At 41.6% G+C, this 19,273-nt stretch overlaps 1 protein-coding gene across 3 annotated transcripts in view; it reads left to right on the top strand.

The window, feature by feature from the left end:
* Positions 1 to 14,607, top strand: part of igsf11 (immunoglobulin superfamily member 11) — a 107,298-nt gene extending 92,691 nt beyond the window's left edge. For all 3 annotated transcript variants that reach the window (XM_034604179.1, XM_034604180.1, XM_034604181.1), the window contains 5 exons: positions 6,084 to 6,291; positions 6,896 to 7,051; positions 8,930 to 9,052; positions 10,530 to 10,677; positions 12,905 to 14,607. In XM_034604179.1, coding sequence (XP_034460070.1) covers positions 6,084 to 6,291; positions 6,896 to 7,051; positions 8,930 to 9,052; positions 10,530 to 10,677; positions 12,905 to 13,460 — 1,191 coding nt within the window. In that variant the 3' untranslated portion in view covers positions 13,461 to 14,607. The remainder of the gene's footprint in view (positions 1 to 6,083; positions 6,292 to 6,895; positions 7,052 to 8,929; positions 9,053 to 10,529; positions 10,678 to 12,904) is intronic.
* Positions 14,608 to 19,273: the final 4,666 nt, after the last annotated feature.

Genomic DNA, 19,273 nt, shown 5'->3' on the forward strand with positions numbered 1-19,273 from the left:
CTCTTGGGTTTGGTTTGTTTAAGGGAAAGATCACCGTTTTACAAAAAATAAGTAACTTTTCAAGGTGAGAGGCCCTTCATCATCATGGCTACAATAATTAACATATGGAAAAAGAAAAAAAGATTTAATTGTTGAATTGTCGTTTAAGTAGAGCTCAAACCTCCACCAAGTCTGAACAGTCTCTTAAATTCAATGAAGCTGCAGCAAATTCCTCACACTGAGGTGAAATCAGCCAGAGGTAAAAAAAACTAAAAACATCTGTCATGTCAAAGTCTAACCATCCTCCCCAACATCCTCTTGGGATGTGTCACACTTTATCGGACATTCGATGTCTAATCGGCCTCCAGCAATAAAACATAACTAATGTAATGAGCTGCATTCAAACTATGAGACATCATTTCTGACTGCTTGCTCAGATCTAAGCAGCAGACAGACACAGTTAGCAACTATCTGGTGAACCAATGGATTATTTAGCAGCTGGTCAGATGCATAACTCCAGTTGAAATGTTCATATCCTGCCTATGTTCTATTCTATGTATTTGATTTTGATATAGTGGAGATTTAAACTTTAATTAATTTAAATGACCAAATAGTAAAAAATGGAGCAATTAAGGGAGAAAGTTGATTAAACCATTTTATAGTGTATACTTTTAATCCAACATGTAAAAAAAACAAAGATGAAACTATAAAAAAACAAAAATAGTCTATATAACATAAATATAAAACCCTTCGATCCATCCATCCGTTATCTATACCATTTATATATAAAAAAAATGTAGACAATCCAAGTGGATATGTGGTGAGAGGAGGGTTGCACCCTGCACCAGTTGACAGCGTATCACAGCACCAACAATCTGTTTGTTTTCGGACTGTGGGAGGAAGCTGGAGTACCTAGAGAAAACCCACGCAGACATGGGGACAACATGCAAACTCCACACAGAAAGACCCCGACTGAAGTGGGATTCGAACTTGAAACCTTCTTGCTAGCACCTGCTGCGCCAAGCTTCCCCTTAATATAAAGTGTATTCATTCAAAAAACTTTAAATCTCTGTCTGGTCATTTAAAATTCAGCTTTGCTTTGGCCGTATCCTGTTTGTTTAATCAGATTATCTGAGGTGTCGAGCAGTTTGTAGCTCAGAGGAGTGCATGTGTGTGTTTGGATGTGTGTGCACGTTCATGTTTGTGTTTATAATCTGTCCATCAGTGTTGCTGTGATCAAATGTCCTGACCTCTGTCCTCTGGAGGTGTAAAATACTGCAATCCACACACACACACACACACACACACACACACACACACACACACACACACACACACACACACACACACACACACATATGACACTAGACAATGCTTTTATGTTCTCGAGCTGTTGTTTATCCTCTTTAAACTGTTTGCGGGCTATTTTGATTATTTATGCTCTAATGATATCTCTGCAGGCTACTGCCACCAGCTGTGAATCTAATTCTTAAAACTGATTTTGTTGTTGCAAATCGTTGATATTTTTTAAATATAATTTTATATCCCCACCCTTTCGAGAAGCCTGGTACGTTTATATTGTCAGTGTTGCCTGAAATCTTTTAAAATCCAATTTTGCTACATATTCTCTCTCGCTTAGTTGATGCGAGGAATGTTTTTGAAAAAGTTTTATCACTGCAGGACTTATGAAAACTTTTCTTTTGAATATCATTTCTAAATTATTTTCGGTCTGAAAAATAAATCAAATATGTTTTCATCTTTTCCTGGAAAGGCAACTGTTGATTTTACTCATTTTTATTCTTAACTCTAAAAGTAGAAACTGTGCAGTTAGTGTGAAATGAGGCTCCAGTGAAATTGAGGTCATTGAAAATCTGTGTTGCAGAAATGATGTTAATCTGTAATTGAGAACATCTGTCAGGATATTTTAGATGATCAGATTCTGATCTTTATCCGAACTAAACAGTCTGCCAAGGAGGATGGATAACATAGACGGTGCGTTCACATACCCTAGGAACGGAACCTTTCTCTCTCTTTGTTGGCCCGGTTCATGTCCTTGTGTTCAGTTGTTTGATGACGGTGGTGAACACACTGATTAAATGGAAGAGCCTTGTTGCTACTTGAATACAGGAGTTTACTATAAGCACAGATCTGTGGACAGAGATGATTCTTGGTGCAGGTCACATGCAGTATTAGGCCCAGCAGACATCTGTCCTGAGAGATCTGATCACAAGTGGACAGTGTTAAGTCCGTCTGTTCACACCTGATATTGAAATGTGTCCCGAATGTGTCTCCTGTGACCAATTGAGATCAGCTCTCACTTCCCCGCTCCATGTGCAAATAATCATGTCCATTATTTGTGTTCACGAAGACGAAATGATGTTATTTATTTATTTTTGTCTGTGGTTACAGATGTGTCTGATGACAATGTTTTTGTATGTGTGTCGGCACGAGTGAGAGCGACAGAGGGAGCGAACGAGAGTGAGCAAAGTCAGGAGGGGCTGAATGAATGAATGTGTGCAGCTATGAGGAAAGATTTCAGAGTTAAGAAAAGTATCAGTCATGAGTGTTGATATTTAGCAGTGGCTACAAACAAATCGATCTATAGACACTGAGAAGAGTAAACATGTGTTTAACCTGTAGCAGCTCACAGACGTCAGCTGAGTGGGCGGTCCTTCATAGGTTGCCATATGATGCATTTGCGTTCATACAGTGAAAAGATAGATCGGATCTGTAGTTAGCGCCGACCATCGGATCACTGAGGAGGGATTTTAATATCAGGGCTGAACAGGGGTCACACACTCTGAAAGTTTCAATTACAAAAAAAAAAAAAATCATTATCGGAGGAAGCAGAAAACAAGTCATGTCAGGATTGTTATTATACAATATTAGTAAGAATGGAGACTGATTCAAGGAATATTTAATGCCACCTGCCCACATAGCTTACAGATGTGGGAAACTTGGCAATGATGCAAATCACTAGTAAAATAGCAAATTGGGGCCAGCTTTGGCACCTTTGGTTGACAGGCGGTATTGCTATGGTTTACTGGCCCAGAGCTGGCAAACAGGGGCCCATGCGGTATGTGGGCCAGATGTGGGATATGTGGGATGTGGGCCAAATCCGGGCCAAAACAATTTTGCTATGTGGACATGAAAAGTAACTTCAAACTTTCTTGCAATTAACTATTTTTATCAAGGTTGTCACTCTTGCTATTTGTATATTGATCTGTTTGGTAAAATTCACGATGATAAAACCTGTTGCTTATTTGCACAAGGATAGCTAAATTCACATGTTTTTTTTTTTTTAATGTATTCATTGTTATGATCACATGACAGCATGACAAACGCTACGCTCTCACCCATACCTTGGACGAAATATACAACTGATATGCGAGCTATTCATGGACATTCTCCATTGATTTTGACTCATTACAATATCACTGGATCTGTTTTTTATCTCTACTCAGAACAGTGAGACTTTTTATATCAGAACGGCCTCTTCCAGACATGCACTGAACTCTGGGGATCCCCCAGACATTCTCTAGAGGAGAGCCTCTGGACTTCCTGCTGACATTCTCCGGCCGGTCCCCTCGTAAACAGTCTGAACATTTATTACATACTTTGGAAAATACACAGTATGCATTATGTCCATTCTGCTCAGAGCACGTGTCAGAGGATAGATGGAGATAACAGCAACAGCTTACAGTCAGAAAATTGTCGAGAGGCTGTAGGGGTTTAGAGATTTATTCAGGCTTTATTGAAATGATGGCAGAGTCCCTCATGTCTGAGGCCAACAGGGTGTCAGTCAGAAGTAGGCTACAGTCATGGGACTGGTCCAGTGATGGTTACTGTGTGTGTCCAATTGTGGCTCACATGCACAGGGTGGAACATGGAGAAAGAGAAGATTTAGGATAGTACAATGAGAGAGGATGGTTGCACTGCGTGAGTATGTGTGTGTGTGTGTGTGTGGGTAGGGTTTTTTTGGAGGGAAAATGATGCAGCAGAGTTTTACCGCTGGATGAGCAGTCCAGCTCGAGTTCTTAGGGCCGGCCGCCATCTGAGAGCCAGCCATGACCTCTTTTCTCTCTGCGTCCAGCTACAAAGCCAACCAGGTCACGCGAGAGGATGAGGTGATTTACAGACACACACACAGCGATGTGGTTCAACGCAGTGGACAGAAACACTGTGTGTGGTAGAACAGGTGGACACCACAAATATGAGTTGGACATTTATGAGTTCAACACAGCATTGACAATGTTTATCTCTTTTTTTTAGATTTTCAGAAACAGACAGGAACCCAGAAAACACACACACACACACACACACACTCACACAAAGTAAGAACAGGTGTATCGCTCAGGTTAGGACCTCATTTAATCCTCTGTTCATTCATGCGCACACAAACAAACAGAATGTTGTGTGGGAGGCCGATTGATTGGATCACTTTCACAGAGCATGCAGATTATATTGTCAGGTCACCAGGAGTGTAGAGCCGGGTCATCCCAGTGCTAGGGAGGGAATAAGAGCGGTAGTCACAGGCACACAGGCACACAGACAGACTCTGAGCCTGATCCTAACCATAACCTAAACCAATTGTTCCCCAAACACGCACACACACGAATGTGCTCCCAACTCTTTGAGGACTTAATGCATAACCATCACCAAACCATCACTAAGAAATAGTCTAAGAAGCGTTTTTTAAATTCAAACTGGTCCTCACAATGTGTAGCCATCCAGTACAAACACACACACACACACACACACACACACACACACACACACACACACACACACACACACACACACACACACACACACACACACACAGAGGGGATGCAGTTGCAGACTCTCATCACAGCTGAGGAGCTGCCTATTCATCTGCACATAAGAGGACAAAGCGAGCGTACTGCTCTCAGGAAATTGCAGCCGTGCAATTTACAACCGTTAAGCAGTAATGGAGGACACAGTCGCATACACACTTTCATCAGACTATCAGAACTATCACTCTCACACATACATACATGTGCACACACTGACACACACACTGGTGCTGGTTGTTTCCCTGCCTGGGTCTTTGAACAGTTCAATACGAGCTCTTTTCACCAAAGTGAATAGCCCCTCTGATTCCCCTCCATGCTTTGTGTGCATGTGTGTGTGTCTGTGAATGTGTATGTGTGTGTCTGAGTCCGCTGGTGAGTGCGCGTGTGATTGACTGGCTTGTGTGTGCGCATGAGTTTGTGTGTGTGTGTGTCCTCTTCATCTTTGTGGGCCCAGCTGAGGGGTGAGAGCTGTTTTGCATGTGGCTCGGCCTCACAAACGAGCCGTTCAAACCAAGTCTGAGGCCAGAGGAGAGCTTTGAAGAAAAAAAAAGAAAGACTCTTTACTGCACTTTATTTTGGGTCCTGAGACGAGCTCACCTCGACCCGAAGGAGCAAACTCGTCTGTACAAGCTCTGGTTGAATTGGCACGGGAGCTGATTCCTTCTGCCTCCATTTCTACTCTTGGTTTCATCAGATTGCAGTTTATATTTTTCCGAGTTAAAAAGTTTTCAATTATGCATACACACACATTTAGTGGATGCTTTTATCTGAAGAACCTTACCATGAAAGCATACTTTTAGCATGTACTTTATCCACTGGGCTAGAAAGACCACTTACAAATAAAAGGTCTTTTTATTTTATCTGTTTGTTTGTTTGTTCCTCAGGACATAACACAGTCTTTTCTTTTTTATCCTTCACGCACACTGGCCACTGGGATTTTCAGCCTCTCAGTAGATCTGTGTCTCCCTCTAGTGAGAGATGATTGTAACTGGCCACTATAGGAAATGTCCCATAATGATATTTATATACAAATCCTCTGAATGACAGAAAGCATTGAGTTTTTGTGACTGTAACAAAGGTTTTTTGATAGGATTAAAAATGTTCATGTTTCTGATTCTCAACATTTATGTCTTTTCTTTTTCCCCACCTTCTTTACCCTGACCTCAATGTATTTTTCTCCACTCCTTCCCATTTACTTATCGATCCCTTTTCTTCAACTGTCTCTCTCTCTCCGACTGGTCCCACCTTCTGTTTTTCTCTTCCCCTCCCTGGGACGTCCTGCTGCAGGTGATCATTTACCAGGGCGGTCAGGTGTTCAGCCTCGCCAACCACCTCAATGGCCGTGTGGGCTTCGTGGCCACCATGCCAAGTACAAGTGCCTCCATCTTCATCAACAACACCCAGCTGTCCGACACTGGGACCTACCAGTGCCTGGTCAACAACCTCCCGGACAGAGGGGGGCGCAACATCGGCGTCATTGGGCTCACTGTGTTGGGTAATTAACCACACATCTCCATCATAATTATATATATTGTGTAATTTTGTAAGTAAGAAAAGCTTAACAAACTTTTTGATATGATTCGGTCATATCTCCCTGTCTGTGATTAGCCTCAGGTGTCAGTTAACATGAAAAAAAGACAATTGATGAACACTTGATATTTGATAGCCTAATTTGCTAAAGTTATAGGTTATTATAAACTATACATTAACAAGATGCTCCACATTCCTTATTTAAACGCAGGTTGATTTTCAGATTTTCTACTGCAAAATGATATGTGGCCTAATATTATGACTATAATCATCTTTATAAGAATCTTTATTCTCAATGTTTTTTCTTCAACATGGCCCTAATACTCTCCTGCGAATTGTAGAGCCCTAAAGACAGTTAGACATCATTTTAAACACGTTATAATTATGAAAAATTCACGTCGCCCATCAGTTTATTTTTCAGTTGATAAGTACCTAGAAGAACCCTTTTAGACAGAAATATGAGAATCTCCAGCTTTTATGAATATGTAATTTCCTCTGCAATTAGGAACACATTACATTTGCTTTATGAAGTGGTTAACATGACACCACCCACTCTCTCCATCTGCCAGTGCCCCCATCTGTGCCAGCGTGTCGAATCCAGGGCACGCTGGATGTAGGCAGTGACATCATGCTGCTCTGCAGCTCGGAGGAAGGTATTCCCACGCCATCCTACTCCTGGGAGAAGCTGGACGCGCTGCCCAGGCTGCCGCACAACGCCATGCAAGGTATTACAAACAAGCTGGCCATCGGAGTTCCCTTTTGCCCCACCTTCTCTGGTAAATCTTACACACATAGCATAGCTCAGACTCACCATCACAGCCACCTGTCATGTGCCAGGCCCGAACAACTCTCCGCCCGAAGGTTCCCCTCCTCTGATCCTGCTGAGGGGGGATGATGGATGGATGGAGTGATTCAAACTGTGTGAATCTGTGAACGAGTGTGTGTTTCAGGGGTGTGAGCCAAGTGATCGTTTTGTGGCGTCTCTCATGCCGAATACCAACTCTGGCACAGTTGTGGACTGGTGCTGCATTGCCTCTGCTTTAACTACACGGTGACCTAACATCCAACCAGGAGCAGGGCTGTTACACTGACAGTTGGTTTTCAGCATCAGAGATCCAGTGTAGTGGACTCTCCTTTCTCTTTTCCAGCTGTGCCCATTGCACCGTCAACTAATCTTCATTACCAGTCACCTTCGTTGTTTGTACACTACTGGTCAATATAAGGTTGATATACATAGATAGCAGATAGCAGAGTCCCACAACAGTAAAATAAATAGTATAAGCAAATTCAACTACAAAGAGTGTTTCTGAGATAATTGTTATGTCTGGCAATCAGCTCTTTGAAAAGATACTCACTCATTTCCTTAATTACATCAGGACATGTAGCCTATAACAATTCCCACTGTGATTACTTACAAATACAAATATAGTTAGTGCATTCTGTTGACATTATCAAGACCCTTTTTTGAAACATATATTTATCATTCACAGTCGATTCAGGCATTTCAGTTCAATTTAAACTGGGTAATTACACAATCTTTTACAGAATATTAGGACTATTCACATTGCTCCATTAAATCTGTGTCCTTTTCTTGATGATTTTTAGTCTCCCCTGGTTCGACATGTTACATTAAAAAGAATGACTCTCAGTCGAGCACACACCTCCAACAGTTTCCTTAAGTTCAATCAAACTGCACCAAATTTCACAAACAAATATCAGTTCCCTCAATGTGCCTCATTGTTATCAAGACCCAATGAATTATTTCCCGGGACAATGGTGAAAATGTTGAAAACGCTCACAATGTTTAAGACAGTGAATACAAAATTCCAAGACCAACACCAAACTTGAATGTGTTCTTCCCTGGACCATAACACATTCTTTCACCAAGTTTCAAGGAAGTCTTTTTGGTTGTATTTGCGTAATCTGGTTTCCAAACCAACCAGCCAACCAATAAATAAACATCCCTGTACAAATGGACAGGGATGAAAACCTAACGTCCTTGGTGAAAATAAAAACCAAGACGTATCCTGTATTCGTCCACAGATATTTGAGGCTGTTTTCTAGTGTTTGCATTTCACGCTAGAGTTCCTGGACAGATCGCTGTCTCTCTTGTCTCTCTGTGTGTTTAGTTTGACACGTGCAGACTTGACACCTGTCAGGAGAGCTGGTGAACATCTGGCTCACTTGCAACAACTGAAGCTTTCTAAATCCAGTAGTGTACATCCCAGAGGCTCTGATCTCAAAACTCAACCCATTCATCATTTGTCAAAGAAAGCAGTTCACTTCACTTGTATGCCTTGTATAGAAGGTACATCGCACCTACAGTAAATGTGCTGAATGTACTTTAAACAAATTAGTTCATGTTTTATACATTTTGTGAATGACTTTTTCAGTGTATTATTCATGTAATTCCTCACACAGTATGTTTGTGCGCTTTGACATGTTGCAAGTGTTTGTGTGATAAAGTCACTTTAATTACTGTGTGGTCCTGTGTGTGTGTGTGTGTGTGTGTGTGTGTGTGTGTGTGTGTGTGTGTGTGTGTGTGTGTGTGTGTGTGTGTGTGTGTGTGTGTGTGTGTGTGTGTTTGCGTGTGTGTCTTCCAGACCAGATGCAGGGGTCTGTCACACTGAGAAACATCAGCACCAGCACCTCAGGACTCTACCAGTGTACCTCCAGCAATGCGATTGGCAAGAGCACCTGTCTGCTCAACCTACAGGTTGTAGCACGTAAGTACGCTAACATGCACTGCGCCTTTCCTGCTGGATCAGTGTGACTCTCTTATTGTCGTGTACAGGCAGGCTGATATGCGCCTGAGTTTGTGCACATTGACAGACTGACTCGTTTCTTGTCTTTCTCAATCCGATGGGAATAAAGTCAGAGGATTTCTCCTTGAATGACTCTTGTCAAACAGACACATATACAGAAAAAGAAAAAACAACAAGCAGAGGACAAGAGCAGAACATCTTGCAAACAGCAGCACTCTCTGTCTCTGACACCAATCGGATGAAGAGACAGAGATTGGGTTGGGGTCATTCAGGGTCAGACAGTTTGGATAGTTTGACAGGAAGAGCTGTAACGTGGTTTTTTGTCCCTTTTTCATTCTCCCCCAGCTGACAGAACGTGACAGGCCTTAACTCAGTGTCAGGGATGTCTGTGTGCTGAGTCAAGTCAAGTGAAGATTTATATTGCTCAATATCATTAATTTAACTCAAGGAATAAGGGGGGTTAGGGTTAGGGTTAAGAGCATTATGACGCCCTCTGCCCACAAATCAAAGGAAAACTAGGAAGGCCAAACCTTGTTTGAATGCCTCCGTCAACCAGTACAGTTTCCATCTACATTTTTTTCCAGATTCATATAAGGTCACTTTGACTACCAAAATCGAATCAGTTAATCCATGAGTCCAAGTGAACATGTTTGCCAAATTTGAAACAATTCTCTTCAGGTGCTCCTGAGATAGAACTGCAGGTCTCACCTCCTAACATAAAGGGTGACTGAACCGTCGCTATCAGAGATTCACATTATGGAATTCACTCCAATGGAAATAAACCGACTAATTCTCTACTTTCTTTTAAATCCCCTCTTAAAACCCTTCTTTTTGTTAAAGCCTTTACAAATGATTGACTTTGGCTGTTATTTACACCGACTAATCCTCTTTCTCTAATTATATGATTCTATATATTTTATTATTATTTATTTCTTCTATTTTATCTGCTTATGTTTTATTCTCATTGCTTCTATCCACTTTTTAACAAATTATTATTATTATTATTATTATTATTATTATTATTATTATTATTATATAATGTGGCTCAGGGGGTAGAGTGGGAGATAAGTTTGTGGTTCGATCCCTGCCATCGCGCATTGTATCCTTCAAGTGTCCTTGGGCAAGAAACTGAACCCCAAATTCCCTTAGACAACTGTGCCGGCAGTGTATAAGTGTTGTGTAATAGAGACCACTATATGAATGTGTGTGTGTGTGTGTGTGTGTGTGTGTGTGTGTGTGTGTGTGTGTGTGTGTGTGTGTGTGAGAATGGCCAAACTGTACTGTTAAGCACTTTGAGTGGTCATCAAGACTAGAAAAGCACAATATAAATACAGATTATTATTATGATGATGATGATGATGATGACGAGGATTCTTTTTATTGTTATTATCAGGTGACATTTTGTGAAACTGTCCCCACCTGTCTCCCTGTGTTGCAGCTCAGCCTCAGAGCGTGGGTCTGATAGCAGGGACCATTGCCACAGGGGTCCTGGCAGTCATCATCTGCTCCCTCTTAGTGGTGGTCACACTCTTCTACTGGAAGAACAAGAACAAGTACGATGAAGAGGAGATCCCCAATGAGATCAGGTCGGTCAAAGGAAATTGGCAACCCCCAAAAGCTGATAGATAATTATAAGGGATTGTTATTTGCATATTTATATTAGACTGTCTCAGAGTGGAAACTACATCTCTGCTCCATCTATTGTAAAAGGTGATAACAAAGTGTTTTCTATTGTAGAAGTGTCAGTGTTGCAGTCTCTAAGAAATAAAAAAATGCAGGAATATGATTTAAAGTTCTGCTTTATTTTATCTGCTGGCAGCAATCTTTTGGGGCTAATTTGTCTGTTCAACCAGTCTTTGAAGCTTTGCCACTTTGTACTAATGGGCTGCGATAACTCATCTAAATCCCTCCATCATTTGGAAAATAAATCATTGTTCCCATATCCAAAGTTGGTTGATTGGGTTAACATATGCCTCATTGTGAGCTCAACTAAAATCCGATAATTCACTTTTTTCCACCAATAACTGGGCTTTCTCCAACTTACAGAAAAAAACAGATGAAAACATTTTATCCCAACCAAATATACCAGGAGTGAAACGTTTCTACCCGCAAGAAGGGAAAGTTGGTGACATCCTTTTTAAAGAATTAAATAATTACAATAGCCCAATCCCACCATTTAGATCTCATAATGTTTTAGTTTTTCTCTTTCGGACCATGTGAACATCATAGTTTTTGGCACCTTTGTTGCTGTTGAATTACTTGCACTGGTGTTCTAGTTATTATAACCACCCACTGTGTTTGACTGGGTCCAAAAAGATGTAAGAGCAGAAATGAATAAATAAACAGGATTAAGATTTTCTGTGAGTTGCAACTTGACTGCACAGAAAACCTTTAAATGTTTAATGATTCACATTAGGGATCCGTGCTGAATATTTGAAGACAAACTAATTGCCAATCTTGCTGCTATCACTTCTCATATTTCTGACATCTTCACATGAACTCCAGTAAGTGAAGAAGCCTCAAGTATTCAGAGTGGAAATTGGAATTAGCATCTGTTTTTGCTCTGATTAAATGTTTGGTCACATTAAGAGCCATGATGTAATCATAGAAGCTTTTAATGCCCATTAAAAAAGTGTTTTATAAAAAGGAACTGAATCAGTCAATGCATGAAGTATAATTCATCTGCAGTTGTTTATTGAGTGTCACTTTCAGAGGGTGTTGCCTGATTCCATTGCGTTTTGTGGACTCATGCAAATTACTGTTGATAGATGTGACCTTAATCTACGATGCTGTCTAGACGCTGTGAACATTTGCCTGTGCTGTCGTCGCATCATATTAAGGTGTTCAATGCAACTCAGTGCAACACAGAATTAACTTGTTTATTATTTGAAAATCGAAAAGGAAATGCACAAACCTGAATCTGTTAATCCTACAAAACTCTGAGATTAAACATTATTCTATAAATTGCTATTTTGACATATTAATGGTGGTAAGAATATAAATGGATATAAAGTGGTGATTTTAACTCTCTGCATTGAGCACCTGTCTGTAAGAAGTGCACCTTTAAAGCAGTAGTCAATATTGCAGTCACTTCTTAAAGAATTATGAATACGTTATAAAATTGCCATTGTGAAGCTGTTTGCCTATTTAAAAGATTGAGCACCATTTGTATTCATTGTTTTTCTTAATGCTACATCACAACCATTGACAGAAAACAGCTGATTACGCACCAATCTAGCACAAACAATTTGCAATTTCAGCATTAAAGTGAATTACTTTGCTGACCAACAGCTGTCTCCAGTGGTGGAAAAATTATGCTTTTATTTCTGCTGAAGTTTGCATACTAATCAGCTAGGTCCAGGCCGGCCAGCCCGTCTCGTCACTTTCAAATCGCCATCACTGTCAGCTGAGAGATGATGAAACGCTCCATAGAGCTGATGGGAACTGTAGTTAGGTTATGATTCCCTAGAAGTATGTCAATATGAGTAACCTCTTTAATATGAGGGTTGTCCACAAACCAGAGAGTCAGGGGTTCGATCCCCAACTCCTCCAGTCCACAGGCATCCTTGGTCCAAGACAGTGGACCCTAAATCAGCCCTGATGGCTGTTCTGTCACTGTGAATGATGTGATTGTAAAATGCTTTGAGCGGTGGTGAAGACTAGAAAAGCTCTATATAAATACAGTCCATATACCATATCATCCATTGTTTGATATGAAATTATTGATAAGAGATCAGTGAAGCTGCTGTTTAAGTGGTAGATGTTTGTCCAACCACTTATGACCAACGTCTCTTCGAAATCTCTCCTCAACAGAGAAGATGACCTTCCCCCGAAGAGGTCTTCATCAGTGAAGGCTTTCCACGCAGATGCGTCCTCCTCAGAGAACGACACGTTGACATCAACCAACACGTACAACAGTCGCTACTGGCACAACCCCAAAACCAACTACGACACCAACTCCTACACTCGCTACAATGGAGACACGCGCCAGACCTTCTCCACTGCTGCCCATGGCGCACATGGACACGGGCAGGCCCAGAACGCAGGACACGGCAACAATACAGTGGTCACAGCACCCGGTTCAGCCCCGCTGTCTCGCCATGTGCAGCCCACGACGGCAACGACGACATCGTTTGCCAACGGCAGCCACACACTCCCGCCACCCAAGACTCTGGTGGTCACGACAAACTCTGCCCCGTCCCCTCCCGCCATGGTGCGCAGCAACGGCTCAGTGAGCCTCAAACCGGTGGTGACGTCCACGCACGGGCAGCACACGCACTCCTATGCCGTGAGTCAGGCCACGCTGGAGAGGATGGGGGCGGTGCCGGTCATGGTGCCCGCCCAGAGCAGAGCGGGCTCGCTGGTCTAAAATCTGATTTTGCAAAACAAAACGAAACAAGTTTTTGTTTTATTTGATGTTTTGAAATCCACTGATGAAAAACAGACTGAATACGGGCTGAAGCAGCCCACTGCCCTTTACAACTGTGTCTTTCTGTATGTCCTCACCTTTTTATCTCAAATCAAACTGGGATTTTAAAGCACAGAGTTCATTTGATGCCAATTCCTTCATGTAGAGGAACCTCCATTTTGTGGACACTATGTGGAATTTATTCATCCCTTTATTGGATGGATTGTTCTGTTGGCTGCAGTGGGAACTACTTTTTAACCACATGGATGATTTCACGAAGCTGGAGTGAAATTTTCCTGCAGAGCCTGAATTCCCAGATCTTATTCAGGGCTGGATCATTGTGATGATTGTGGGGGGGTTCTTTCTTTTTTTAGGACTCAAACACAAGGCATTTTCATCTCAGTGTGTCCACACAGCATGGTCAGAGTGAAGAGAGCTCAGATTCTCACATAAATGCATGTGTCCCTTTGTTTTAGGATGACAAAATTATTCATGAATTACTTCTAATCATTTCTTCTCAGTTGTTATTTTGATTGACAAAAATGATAGTGAATGAAAGTGAATGTTCAAATGTGTGTCAGGAGAAACTAACAGGATGAAAGTATACAAATGAAATGATGGTGATAAAATGGCCTTAGAAGCTTAGAGAGGGTTGGGGGGGGGGGGGTTATTGGGTGCAATACATCACATGCTATACTTTACTTCAGTGAATGCAAACATTTAAATCTTTGCACTTTTCAGAGTAATTTTATATCAAAACTGCTGTCTTATGAGTATCAAGCAATTAGTCTTACTAAAGTAACGCTTACACAACACTTCTCAAAAACGGAACGCCACTGCCCCCTGGTTTAAACTTGAACCTGCGGATGGATTTTGTTGTCGTCGTCTTCGCTGCGTTCATCCTCGCTGTCGTCCCGATATGGTTCATGTCACATCAGGGCTGCTTTGAGAAGACGTGGATAAGAGGGTGTGTTCTTTCATAATGGCTTTATAAAGAGATCAAATATATATTTAAAAGTTTCCCCCCCCCCCTTTGACAGAGGCTAACATCTACTGTTTTATACTGTACATATTGTAACTACAGCAGTAGGCTAGATTGTGAATCAAAGGAAATACATTACATGTCTGACTGATACATATTTTACAAATCATGTGTCTTAATTTTAACGGTTCTTTTTGGGGTTTGTTAGAGAAGTGTTGTTGGTTTCAGTGAAGGGATTTTCTTTTTCATTTTTCTAATGAGTTTTGCCATTTCATTACCAGTTCTGGGATAAATAATACATTACGGTTTAACACTGATGATCCGATGTTTAACTATTGATAATAGATACCAATGCTGTACATGGTAGAAAGTGTCACTGTGTTTCTGACCTACTGTTTTTATCTTTTAACCAAATTTCCCAACTGGAAAGAAAACTACTATGAGCTGTAAAAGTGTTGATTAGAAAGAGAGTAATAAAAAGTAATTCCTCTATAGTTTCTTTTTGGCATTTTAAATGGTCCAACATTAACAAATACAATGTGATGATTTATGAATAGTGAACACTGTTTTTCATTATTGCTATTATTTCATCCACACTTTAGTTTTTAAGTTGGAAAGACATTCATGCCATTTAAGCAATTTCCTAGTTGGTGTATCATACAATCATGTGTAACTTAATTGAATTTGAAATAAAGAAAAATCCAGCTGTTAAATTAGAGTGATATGAACTTACACTTCTAGATGGTATAAACATTATTAAACCCAACAAATATTTGGATCGCAATAAATACCAGCCAAGGCTAAATTAAAAACGGTTGAATTTTAATTTCCACATCAATGGAGGCACAAATATTGAGCTGAGAACCAGTCACCTCTGATCTTCAATAACAGATTGTTGTCAGATGTGTAGGCCTGTAAATCTGCATTATTTATTCACTATTACATTAGTTACAGCAATATGTACCAGTTAAGATCAACTTCAAACACACATCTTCATGACCCAGGTCGGACCGTAGCAGCAAACCCACACTTTTACAGATATATTTATCTATATTTTAACTTTCAATATTTTTCCCTCAAGGCTGTCTGCAAATCATACATACACACACATTGATTCATAAACACAGAGAGGCTGATAGAGATCAAAAGATCAAATATCACTCATTCTCTACTGGTGTTTTCAGAATAACGTTTTCTGTCCATGTAGATTTCACCCAGTGACCCTGCGCTGAGCACTGGCTGATAAAATGGAAGAATAACTATTCTTAAATTTATTCTTTCTTTCTAGAGAGAATGATTCTCTGGAAAAAAGATGAACTGAGATTATCTTACACTAACTCTGTCCCCCCCCATTTGCGATGGAGGAAAGACAGCACAATCAGTAGAGATCTACTGAGGTTTTAAACCCAGATTAAGTTAACATCTCATCTTCTACCCCGGCCATAGGTTGGCATGTGGTACACAAGGTGGTATATGGGTTGTATATATAGATACACAATAACCTGTGGTATATTGCCAATAGTAAAAAAAAAAAACAATATGTAAATATGTATATAAACACATCTTGTTCTTACTGTTGGGTTGAAAATAAATAGGAACAATAACACTGGAACTTGTAGTGAATAAATATTGTTAATACATTCTAGTTGGCATCCAGCGTATTTATTTATTTGTGTGTGTGTGTGTGTGTGTGTGTGTGTGTGTGTGTGTGTGTGTGTGTGTGTGTGTGTGTGTGTGTGTGTGTGTGTGTGTGTGTGTGTGTGTGTGTGTGTGTGTGAGTGTGTGTGTGTGTGTGTGTGTATTTTGTGTACTACTCGGGATATGGGGACTTATCTTCGTTATGGGTACAAACACCCACACCCTCACAACATAAATTTAATTTAAAGGTCAAGACCATAGACTGTATAAAGATGGATGATGCGTCACCACTTCCTCCCATTATCCAGACATGAAGCCAAAACATACCGGATACAAACGGAGCCATCCAACACGCTTGACCAATCATGAGCCAGTCTCAGCCGTCGATCGTGATGTTTCACTCTGCTTCCATCGCATCAAAAACCAAAGTTACCAGAAACAAGGAGTAGCACAAGAAAAACTTGAACATCAGTGTGATAGGAACTACCTGAAATGACACAAACCATATATATATTTATCATTTGTTTTTTTATTGATGACAAGTCCAAATGATAGAGTTATTAAGATTGAAACAAAATATCTGACTAAAACATACCACACCATAATTAAATGTGGATGTCTCTTTGCTATGCCTCTGAGCAAACATAGGATGATGTTATTTAGAACATTTTTTTCTATCAAACTCAAAGAAACCTTTATCCTAAACAATTGGGGCATCTTAGCCTTTGCTCTTTTTTTTTTTTAGCACATATAGGACGGTTGAATACAACTTTTTTCATTTCTTTTTTAAATCAAACAAACAACCAAACCTTTACACAATTAAATGTGAATGTGAAATCTGAATCTGAGCCCATCTGTAGAAGCAGAGTTGAGCCAGTTCACACTTAAAAACAATGAGTTCCAAGTTCAGTTCATGCAGATAAAAATGAACTAGTTCACGATCTATTTCGACCTCACTCAGACCGTCACCACGGTCTTTACCTTGAATGATGCCCTCATCTCCCTATCCTCAAGACCATATATCAACAATGTCACGTGAGTGACCTTAGGGGGCTGGGCTCGCCGCCCATAAAGCTCCCCGGTGAGCGCGGCCGCCTCCTCTTTGCTTCACTCGCCTCAACCGAGACCGGCAGGTAAGTGATATATTTTGGGACTCCACTTTTATCAATCCGCCACTTTTGTGCAGGCGCCTTGTGTCCCTGAGGATTGTATGTGGTTTTCCCCTTTTCTAATAGGGAGGCAGAGGGTTACACTGCATGTGTTAAACTCTGCTCTTTGTTTCAGGCAGCTTAATTTGCTGCACCTGGTACTAACTACTCTTGCTTGCAGCTTCGGGTAAGTGTTGTTTATCTCACGCTGTTTGTTTCCATACAGAGTTTTTTCTCTTACAGGAGTGAGTAGAAAAGTTTGGAAGCGTGATCACTAAATCATCTCTTCCTAAAGGCAAGTTGATTTAGATCGGGGGGTGCCCCCCCCCTCACCCCGTAACTCGCTGTCCGCAGTGAGTGGGGTTTCTCCAACCCCCCCTTGTCCGTTCGCGCACAGTGAGGAGTGGAGGTGAGTTTTAAGTCAACCTTTTCACGTTTATTTGCCTTTCAAAAATAAATAAATAAACAGTATTTGAGGCCAGGTAGTTTCCCCTTTACACCTCTGTGCGCAGCAGGTGGGATTGTTTACCTGTGTTCCCTGTATAAAATACAGTTGGTTCTTAGTTATCACCTTTTGTTAGGTGCTAATTTTGTTTCCCTTAAGCCCTGTTCGCAGTGGCTGGACTTTTGTTCTCTCTCCACCCCCCATTTTTTTCTGCCATTGCAGGCATACAGTGGGCATTTTCAGGTGAATTACATTTATTTCACCCCTTCCTTCGTTTTATGTGATAGTGGCCAGCTGTGATCAGCCTGTTTATTAGATCCCCTTTATCAGCTATCCGTAGCTGCTGGGCGCTATTGTTTATCTATTTGTTTATTTATTCTTAAATCACAAAAGTGACACAGAAATGTCCTCACATTTGTGTCGTTATTGCCGGGGTATCATGGATCCCCGTGATGGCCACCGTGAATGCCCTACTTGTTTGGGCATGGCACATTTGATGGATGATATTGAGAACCCCTGTGTGGCAGCAGTGGAACTGCCTGTGGAGGAGCGTGTTAAAAGAGCCAGATGGGTGGAGCAGTCTGTTCGTGCTGGGGCCGTGCAGCCTCTACCAGCCCAACTAAATGAAAGGGTACACACCTCAAGGAAAGCCCCCCGAAAACGTAGGCATGAGCACACCCCTGTTCGCAGGCAGGACTCAGGCAAGAAACAGGCTCCCCAATCTTCACAGAACCCAGCTGGTCAGCAGGATGACACTCAGCTGCAAATCCTAGCTGCCATACGTGGTCTGTCAGAGAGGTTGGGTAGAGTTGAGGCCCAGTACCCGGCCACAACAGCTATGGCATCGGGGCATGGGCACTCAAAGGAATCCTCCCCAGGCAGGTTACCCTCCTGTCAGGAGGAGAATGTGGTTCACCCTGACATTCTCTCTCTCTATGCTCAAAATTCCCTTTTTGAAAGTGATGAGCAGTCTGATGGTGCTGCTGGGCTAGAGCAGCCTAAATCCACACAATTTGAGGGGGCGTCCAACTTCAGCAACATGGGTGACAGTGAGCCTTCACCCATGGACGTCATCTCAAAGGTTTCAAGTGCGGCAAAAATTGTGGGGCTCAATGTTCCAACTGAGGCTCCTGCTCCAGTGGATGGGCATCACTCAGTCCCAGCAATCAGTTACTGTACCTGTGGCTGGTGACTATTTGCACATGCTCAGGAAAGCATGGAACATCCCTAGTGGTGCACCTAAGTTCAATGCAGGTTGCAGGAGACTGGCTAAGATACAGTATGCTCCTGAAACAGGAATGGGGGATATGCCTCCAGTTGAGCGGGAGATGGCAGCCTTAACATCTCTGGGTCCAGAGCGGGTAACCGCCAATCCACGCTGTCCACTGAAAGAGTGTGATAAGTTGGACCGACTGGTGTGTCGGACTTATAATGCAGCCACAAGAGCAGCCCGTTCGGGCAATGCACTCGCCATTTTATTGGCAGCTCTTAGGAGAACAGCCAACCCAGAGGACCAGGACACCATGAGCCTGATAGACTCTGCCCTTGTCACTCATTCTCA

The sequence above is a fragment of the Hippoglossus hippoglossus genome, chromosome 13, assembly GCF_009819705.1.
Source record: "Hippoglossus hippoglossus isolate fHipHip1 chromosome 13, fHipHip1.pri, whole genome shotgun sequence".
Classification (NCBI taxonomy): Eukaryota; Metazoa; Chordata; class Actinopteri; order Pleuronectiformes; family Pleuronectidae; genus Hippoglossus; species Hippoglossus hippoglossus.